Source organism: Lissotriton helveticus, chromosome 3_1 (genome assembly GCF_964261635.1).
Source record: "Lissotriton helveticus chromosome 3_1, aLisHel1.1, whole genome shotgun sequence".
In the NCBI taxonomy this organism is placed as follows: domain Eukaryota; kingdom Metazoa; phylum Chordata; class Amphibia; order Caudata; family Salamandridae; genus Lissotriton; species Lissotriton helveticus.
Window position 1 is genome coordinate 1961021357 of NC_136061.1, and position 10114 is coordinate 1961031470.

General features: G+C 41.0%; 1 protein-coding gene across 2 annotated transcripts in view; it reads left to right on the top strand.

Moving 5' to 3' along the window:
* The window catches only part of LOC144824029 (zinc finger MYM-type protein 1-like), a 93147-nt gene extending 88942 nt beyond the window's left edge, over positions 1 to 4205 (top strand). For both annotated transcript variants that reach the window (XM_078683064.1, XM_078683065.1), the window contains one exon: positions 1021 to 4205. In XM_078683064.1, coding sequence (XP_078539190.1) covers positions 1046 to 3157 — 2112 coding nt within the window. In that variant the 5' untranslated portion in view covers positions 1021 to 1045 and the 3' untranslated portion in view covers positions 3158 to 4205. The remainder of the gene's footprint in view (positions 1 to 1020) is intronic.
* Positions 4206 to 10114: the final 5909 nt, after the last annotated feature.

Here is a 10114-nt window from a genome sequence, read left to right on the forward strand (position 1 = left end):
CTCTTGTCACTCTGGTGCTACGAAAATCTGAGGGCCTGAGCCTCTGAGGAGAAGGTTCTAGAGGGGTGATTGCGCCTGATTGGCTGTAGTTTGGACTAACATAATGACTTGGATATGTTATGAAAGTGGTTTTTTCTTCTAATGTATTCCTATGTGTTACTGCTAACCTTGGTACTTATAAGTATTTATGGTTTTAGAATGTATGTAATTATGTTTCTATTTACATATATTGTTGGTTTTTATTACTAATTTATTTATCGTGGGGCTCCCACTTCGACGACGGGGAATATTCAAGCATGTGAATCTATGTAAGACACCAATACTGGAGACCCACCATTTACAGGTAAGCAACAATTGTTCTTACTTGTCGTTTGTGGAAGGGAAATTGAATGCACCTTCCCCCCCCCCCAAAGGATGAGTGGGTCCCCCATGTGGGGCAATAGCAATACCCTACTAACCTATACTGGCGTGTAAGGAGGGCACCTGGACCGGCATGGTCCAGCTCAACAAGACAAGGTATCCGGCTCTTGCAAAGAGAGCGCGTTGTGTAAAATGCCCCCCCACCCTCATTTCCACTCTCTCTTCCCACTCTCTCTTCCCCCCTCGCCCTCCCTCCTCTCCATTGTTCCTGCCGTCCTCTGAAAAGTACACATATAAGCAGCCACCTATGCTCATATAGGACCCGAATCAGATAGTACATATGGGTTAGTTGAGATCATATTGGTAAAATGGAGAGAAGTCATTTTAAAAAAAATGTATTTGTGGATTATAAAGTGGACAACATACATAGACATGTATAAAAGTTTAGATATAGTTTTCTTTATTCCAATGACCCTAACGTCCAGAGTAGCCAGGTTCCCCACCAAGCATCAAAAGCGTAAATGTTACTGTACTGTTTTTTTGTATAATAAAGCTGGCTGATTGTATTGTGTATAAACCTGTGAAAACATGAGTAAAGTCTCTATTAAAAAAAAAAAAAAAAGTTTGCATAATCTTACATATTGTATTTCAATTTTACAGGTACCTTTAATATTTGTAAGAGACCATGAATACAGTAGAGCAGCTACTTGCAAATCCATTCCTCGGACTGAGTCCTGAAAACAAATTAATTATAAAACGATTAGGACCTGACCGGCCAGATCTACAACTACAACAAACTTTCCAAGATAGAGGGAAGATATACAAACGTACATTCTCAAACACGTGGTACACAAAAGTTGATTGGCTTACAGGAAGTACTTCAAAAAATGCTCTGTTCTGCTTTCCCTGCTTGCTGTTTGGTGGTGACCTTAATTGGACAGCAAATGGCGTGACAAATTTGAAGCATTTGGCAAATAAAATAAAGAAACATGCACACTTGAGGTGTCATTTGGAAAACGTGACAAGACTGGGAATGTTGGGAAAGGAAACCATTGAATCCCAAATAAGCGACACATACCGAAGAGCAATATTGAAACACAATGAAGCAGTCGATAAAAATAGACGCATACTGTCAACATTAATTGATTGCATTCGCTTTTGTGATGCTTTTGAACGTGTGTTACAAGGGAATGATGAAACTGAAAGCACCTCCAATCCTTATATATATAGAGGCCTTGTAGATTTAATGGCAAGCTTAGACCATGAAATGGAAGCTCATTTAGAAAATGTTGCAGTGTTAAAGGGCACATCTAAAACCATACAAAACGAACTTCTTGAATGTATGCTAGCGATTATAAGAAGCTACATTGTCCAGCAGATGAAAACCACAGACTTTGTAGCTATTCAGGCTGATAACCCCGCTGATGCGGCCAATAAATCACAGGCCTTATTAATCTTTCGGTATATTGAAAATGACATTAAACTAGTAGAAAGATTCTACGGTTTTATACATTTTGGAAACTCCATTGCTGAAACTGTTGCTACATCTATGCTTACTGAACTGGACTTGGTTTTTCCAGAGCACTCTGAAAAGCAAAAACTAATTGCACAAAGCTACGATGGTGCCTCAGTTACGAGTGGAATATTTGGTGGAACACAGAAAAAAATTAGAGATGTGTACCCTAATGCTCATTATGTACACTGTTATGCCCACAAACTAAATCATATTGTGCCACAAGCAGTAGTCAAGATCTCTGATGCCAAACATTTCTTTTTGGATGTAGCCGGCATTGCAGCATTCTTCTCAGGTTCATCCAAAAGAACCAAAATACTTCAGGACATCGTGGAGAGTAGGGTTCCAAATGGATCTGCACCTTGTTTGAACTTTAACATGCGCACAGTCAACCTAATATATGAATGTAGGATTGATCTTGAGGAATGTTTCGATGCCATTGAAGCCAATGGCGACTTTGAAATCAAAACTCGAAGTGAGGCCCGTGGCTTTACTAGAGCACTTCACGACAGGGAGTTCCAATTCTTTCTGTTTTTGTTTCATGAAATAATGTCTCTTGTTGACACATTCCATAACCAGCTACAAAAACCAGATATAGAGACTGTATTTATACAATGGGCTACAATTCAGTTTGTCACCGGCATGAACAAAGTTCGAGAAGGAATTGACAGTTTAGACAGCCGACTACCAAAAGATTCTATTTTTTCAAAAGGCAGACAAAGCATCAGCAGTCTGGTCCGAATTGCAAAGGAAATATGTGACACTATTGTTGAGCATGCAAAGCAACGTTTTTTTTTTACAAAGCATTTGGTGAGTGCCACATTACTACAAAGTGACCAGTTTGCAAATTATGATATTTCTTTCCCTGAGCAAGCACTGCATGAAGCTGTGGAAACATATCCTATACTCAACAAAGAGGATCTAAGAATGGAGTTAACTGTACTATATGGAATGCATGTCTATCGGCAGGCTAAGGGTGTTGTTTCATTGCTCGCTTTAATTCAAAAACTTAATATGGAAAACTCACTTACAGAGACAATGACCTTATTAAAAATACTCCTAACTACTCCCATGACAACAACAGAGTCAGAACGATGTTTTCCAACTTTGAAAAGAATCAAGATGTTCTTGAGGAGCACAATGATGGAAGAAGGACTAAATGCTTTAGCAATGCTATCTATAGAGAGAGACCTTGTTAAGCAAATCCCAGACTTTAATATTCAAGTAATTGAGAAGTTTGCAGCTATTAAAGACAGACATGCTGATTTCATCTACAAGAAGTGAACAACAAGTGTTAATCTTAACGTTTCTATAATACTGGCAGTTTGTGACCTGCTCTGTTGTACAGATATTGGAGTCTGTGAAATCAGCGATGTATGCCAGGCTGCAGTCTTTTTTGCAAAATGGATGCTCTTAAACTCAATACTGAGCATTTGAGACATTACAAATTCAATATATTTGTTTTAGCAGCACCTATCTCATTACGTTGTGTAGGTTGACACTGCCGTCTATGCAAATGCTATCTGCTCCAAAAAAAACTGTTTCATTTTTAATTACTTTGTTGTTCTAGTTTGTTGTTGGATGTAATGGCACTCATATTTAGAACATGTGGTGCTCCCAACTTGTGAATATAATGCAAATTAACATTCATTAAGATGTATCACTCCAGTGAGGAATGTGCTGATTAGAAGATTAATATGTGTTTGTACTTGTGTAGCTGGAATTTGCCCACAAACGCAGGAAAGTTCGGGTCCGGGTTCTACAGTCCACTACTGACAGGACTGGTAACTGGTTAGTGGTTTGTTACGTTCATGTGATGTAGTATGTTCTTTCAAGAAGTGTGTCTTCCAACACTACTGCTGCAGTGTAGCAAAGATTTGATGTGATTTATACATTGGATATTGTTCCTGGGCACATAGGTGAAAAATGTCTGGGCCCTTATTTTTTTCCTTTTGTACCCTTAATCTGCTATGATGATGTCCTGACTGCAGGATTGTGATAGCTAACAGAGATGGTGAGTGTGCCCCCAAGATAAGAGGAGCCTTGCTGGCCCACTAGATCATCACTGTTTGTAATAATGTACCTGGTTTTGATGTAGTGAACTGAGGCGGGCTAATGGAGTTCCAGCAAATTGGAGGGGTGGGAGATGGTGGTGATGCAATCATACTACTTCATCCCTTGCATATATCACATTAGGCGCCTTGTGGGGCACCCTTTGACATTTGTCTTGCTGTTTCCCTGTGTCCAGTCCTGAAAATCTCACTAGCTTGTATTGTCTTAGTAGATTTAATTTGCAAGTTAATTAATAAAGAAATCTTTGAAGTACTAAAAATTGTTATATCAAAGGCAATTTGATGTTTTCTGGTTATAGAACGAAGCAGCTATGTCTATTATATTAAATGTCTTTACTGATGTCATAACTAGGCTTTGAGAAGAAAATGTTGAACACGTTCTTAAGAAGAGATTAGAGGCTCCCACCATTATTATATATATATATATATATATATATATATATATATATATATATATATATATATATATATATATATATATATATATATATACACATACACACACACACACACACACAATCAAACAAAGTTGCCTGCTGTAAGAAGATCCACACAGGTGAGTGACAATCCGCCTCAATTTTATTGAAGAAAACAGCGGTGTCAAGCAGCAGAATGTCTCGCCATAATTCACTGTCCTGCCCAACACGTTTCGTGCACTGAAGCACTTTGTCAAGGGCTGCGGGCATCTCGGAGAATTACAAAAGCGCGGCAGTTTCTGGAAGCACTTATGAACAAATTGTCCCCGCCCATGCGGGCGTGGCCGTCAACACAGCCTGATGGAACTCGTAGTGCCTCTCTCTTTACTCAAGTGAGTCGCCAGCCTTTGCGCTCTCTTTAAAAGTCATTAAAATCCCAAGTGGGTTGCGAAGAACACTCACAACGTTTGTCCTGCTCATGAATGTTTCTCCAACAGGCTTCACCCGTCCTTATCTCTGCAGCGCTGTGTAGCGTCACTGAAGGGCTGCAAACTGCAGCGGGACACTTCTTGCGGCTCAGGCTGGGCCGCTTCAATACAGTCATACAAAGTTGCCTACTGTAAGAAGATCCACACAGGTGAGTAACAATCCGCCTCAATTTTATTGAAGAAAATTGCGGTGTCAAGCAGCAGAATGTCTCGCCATAATTCACTGTCCTGCCAAACGCGTTTCGTGCGCTGAAGCACTTTGTCAAGGGCTGCGGGCATCTCGGAGACAAACAAAAGCGCGGTAGTTTCTGGAAGCACTTATGAACAAATTGTTCCGCCCATCAGGCTGTGTTGACGGCCACGCCCACATGGGCGGGGACAATTTGTTCATAAGTCCTTCCAGAAACTGCCGCGCTTTTGTATGTCTCCGAGATGCCCGCAGCCCTTGATAAAGTGCTTCAGCGCACGAAACGCGTTGGGCAGCACAGTGAATTATGGCGAGACATTCTGCTGCTTGACACCGCTGTTTTCTTCAATAAAACTTAGGCGGATTGTTACTCACCTGTGTGGATCTTCTTACAGCAGGCAACTTTGTTTGTATATGTGTGTGTGTGTGTGTGTGTGTGTGTGTGTGTGTGTGTGTGTGTGTGTGTGTGTGTGTGTGTGTGTGTGTGTGTGTGTGTGTGTATGTGTATATATATATGTATATATATATATATATATATACACAAATATATATATATATATATATATATATATATATATATACACACTTGAATATATGTACAAGCCAATGTTTCAATTTTTTATCAAAACGTAATTAACATTTACGTTTTCTTTTTTCTCTGTCCATGCTCGTTATAAGATCATCAATATGGCATGGAGATTTTCAGTTTAACCAATGAGATTCAGTGCTGTGACAACCATGCTTGTCGCATTGTACAGTTTGCACACTACAGTAATTCTTGAACAATTGAAATTCAGTAAGCTATAGAGCGTTGTCGAGTCAACACGTTCAAAGTGCTTTTATAAACATTGCTTACTCTAATTGTCTTTATTGTGCACTATTTGCCCACTTCTTTACCAAAATGTTCTTGAAGGAAGGCCCTACCTGCACCAAACTTCCCATATACCTGTTATATCTGCTTTCTTGTTTGCGATGCAACACTCAGATGTCACCAGCCACCACCGGGGCTCACCATGTAAACTGATTACTTTGAATGTGTGATCATGCTCCCTATTCTCCAGAAGGAATGTTTTGGTAGCATGTGTATCTGATGGTGTTTGTGAGGCTGAGTATGTTTGTCTATCCTAGCTTGGGGAGGGGGGTTGGGTATTTGTTTGTTTATTTATATGGCGGAGCCGGTTCAGTATCAGTGACTTATAGAATTACATCACCGGAAGTGAAGGGAGATTGAGGTATCTGGAATTGTTGCATTATTATTCCTTGAAACATTAAACCCCTGTCAAGTGACCTGCTTTCATCTGTGCCGTAGTCAACCTCACTAAAAATAAGCAACCCCTGGTATCATTTTTAAGCAGCTCTCTCCACCACAAATGAAAGCAGAGCATTTCATCATTCAACAGAAAACTGTTAACGCCCTCTGATCTGACCACAGTTGGCGAGTGGCATGGGGATGGCTGATGTAAAAGTATGATCTCTCATTCCTGAAAAAGCTGGGCATAAACACTGGCGCTGGCTCCCAGTGGGTGTGAGGAATGCGTTCAAAGTGTCTTGCACTATAAGGCCTACTAAGCCCGATTCAAAAATACCTGCAAAACCTACATGCCAATAGACCTGATTCAGGCAGGAGGCTCCCGATATTATTTTAGCACTGTCCTATCTGAAACTGGCTCTGCTTTAAAAGAAGCCAACGGGCAGAAAATATTCCCACGCTTTATTTTTTTTATGTAATCTTCCACTTCCCTGTTCTAAAATATTGGTATGTATTCTAAAATAGAACAGATCACAACAGGCCCAAGGACACTTTTCTCCTGCAAATGTAGACAGGACTCTCCTAACAAGTGTCAGAAGCGTGGAAGTTGGATCTTGGGATCCCGGAGTCTGTGTCTGCTCTGATCCTTCTTGAGGCAAACTACATCAGCTTCAGAAAAAAGTACACCAAAACACAATTGCTCATCTACAGGCCAACTGTGCACAACTGTGGACAGCAGATGAAGAACACTTCACACACTGGATTCTAACTACCTTCTCTAGCCCCACCCACCTCCAAACTGACATGTCAGCTTCCACAACTATGTGAAGTAAAAGCAATCCAAAGCACAATGCGCTAGAAAATATTATTTAATGTGCCTACCTATGTACAGTGTAAACCAGGGGTGTGGAATTTAATGAAAGATGTGCTTGTCCGTGGTGAAGGTTGCTTCATAAATCTACTTGCCCTGTAACAAAATCCACTTTTCCCATACGTGCCATGTTGTGCAGTGACAGTATGGAAGCAATCTTATTATATAAGAGCCATGATATAGCCTCTGATTATGCTAGGGCTTATACCATACTAGGATTTCAATAATACCAATTCCCTTTTTTTGAGCTACCTTTCTGCAGATCTACATACATGGACTGAAGGTAGTGGTAAGCAATTGTTCCAGAATTGGAATGCCCTTTTGAGTCTGTGCAGATCTACTAACTTGGCATTTTCAAGTGTTTTCCATCAGATCTTCTCTAATCTTTTCCCATACTGAGGCATGTTGGAAATGTACTCTTGACAATGGCAGATGTTAAACGTATTCCAGGGTTGGTTTAAAAGTGGTGAAGGGGAAGTGAACATGCAAACGCTCAACAGATTTTTGCATTAGCAAATCTACACATGCAGGTTTGCTAGTGCTAAAATACAGTTCATTGATATTTTCCAAGATTGCGATTTCTTGACCTACTAATGTAAATTCTTGTGAATTCATGAAAGCTGTACATCTGCAGTAATGTATGAACATATACCAATGGTGCACTTTTGAGATTTCTTCAATAACTGGGCCCCTAATTTGGTCTGACATTAACCAAAAACTTTTGTGTTATTAAAATTGTATCTCTCTCTCTGTCTCAGCTGGCTTCACCATGTTTGACAGCATTTTGCTGTATCACAAGCAGCATATTTACACACACATTAGTTTCTCGCACTGAACAAAACTTCTGTGTCAATGTGTGCTTTTTGAGACCAAATATATTTTTTGCTATTTGCCAATGCTTGTTAGAATGATGAGGGCTCTGCAGCTCCACACCAATAAGGTTTTATCAAAATCATGCCAAAACAAGACACACATTACCAAAACCAAAAGGTTGACTACCAATTTCAGACCTACAGACTTCACCAATGCTTGTTTATTTTTATTTCCCATATTCGTGTTGAAACTGGTTACACCAATTTTCGTTTAGGAATATTTTGGGGAAATACTACTATGCATGAACAGCGTCATAAAGCGCAAAGAAATGGTACCTATAATGTTTAGCAAAATGGTTTTTTTCCTAGTTGCATTTTTTGTTTAACATTTTATTTCGAAAGCAAAGAATCGTCCAACTTGCTTTCAAACTTCTGCAATATTTGCATCTTATCAGAGAGCATTTTACATAGCCTCATACTGCTTAAATTTGAAAACGTGTGTACACATGTGTATAGTGAAACCGCTGTCAGTAGTGCAGTCCGAACTTTTGTTTCCTTAGAATGCTCACCCTAATAAAAGGCTTTGCATTGTCCCAAGTACAAAATACACATGAAAACATGTTGCCCTTGACTCCAAACAATATGTCCTGGGCGTTGGGCTATAAATTCCACACCCCTGGTAAACATGCCCTTACTGTTACACTAGGCAATAGATTGCGTTAAAGCCTCAGTACTTTGCGGAAAGGCCAGCAGTACGGAGGAAGTAAACAAGGCACACCTACCGCCATTAGGGAAGGTTGATGTAAGAGCTGGGGAACTAACTGAAGAAAAAAATTACATTCAGAGCAAGCACAGGCAAGCCCGGAGAGAGGAAATACGCTGTGCTGTGGGAAGTGGCCACTCTGGGAAGAATGGTCTAGCAAAATATGAGGGGGTCCCCCCTCATATTTTGCTAGACCATTCTTCCCAGAGTGGCCACTTCCCACAGCACAGCGTATTTCCTCTCTCCGGGCTTGCCTGTGCTTGCTCTGAATGTAATTTTTTTCTTCAGTTAGTTCCCCAGCTCTTACATCAACCTTCCCTAATGGCGGTAGGGGGGAGAGGCAGATTTGAGCCCACATAGGAAAGAAATGCAGGCAGCCTACGGAGGTAGATGCACTCTTCCTATTGTAAAACCCCACCCTAGCTTTCCATAGACAGGCAGCAGGAAAGGAAAACCAATATTTCTTGTCTGTGTACTGATTCATACAAAATCCATTTACGTCTGAGTATTCCAAGTAAAGATGTTTGTTTTTTCTCCTTGTTCGTTACTGTGTGTGCAGACTTTTTTTTTACAACTATTTGTTTTTCTAGCATGCAGGGCACAAGTCCTAAATCGGCAAATGTTACAAGATAAGATTGTAAAACTCCTGACCCTGACCTCTTTTTCTAATTCAACTTACTCGGACCTCTTCAGTGCTTCAAATCGGACGTGGTGCATTGGCGATCTCTCCTCTTAACTCTTCTCGGCCGCGCATCTCTTTTCAAAATACTAGCGCTCCCACGCTTTCTCTATGCTTTACAGAACATACCTATCCGGATCCTTCATCAGGCATATTTCGATGCCAAACTCCTGTTCCGACTGGGTAGACGGCCCTATCCCCTTTGCCTCCTGCACTGCAATCAGGAGGGTACTTTCTTCCATATTCTATGGGACTGCCCACACATAAACGACTACTGGGTGAAAATCGCCTGTCAACTTGGGAGGGCGGGAGGTAACTCCCTTGAGCTATCACCACACTTGTGCCTACTTAACATAGAGGGTGTCTGATCTCACGCAGGCTGAACAGACATGGGTTTCATTATTGCAAAGCGGAATATTGCACAACATTCGGGGGTGGCCACAGTTCCACGCCTGGCTGATTGGGCAAAAGACATGGACACTGCCATGGTGGCGGAAAAATAAGTATTCAAGAATAGAGGCTACCCCAAAAAGTGGGATCAGAAGTAGGGGAAATGGAACAGATACAGAGGGGACATCTGTATATCACTAACGGTGGAACTCCGGAGGGACAGACCGGTGCTGATGGCTCAGTTGGTGGCGGAGAGGGCTGGCTTCTCCCCCTTAGGGGTCATGTTCTGGGTCTCTGTCCCCCGCTCATTGTTG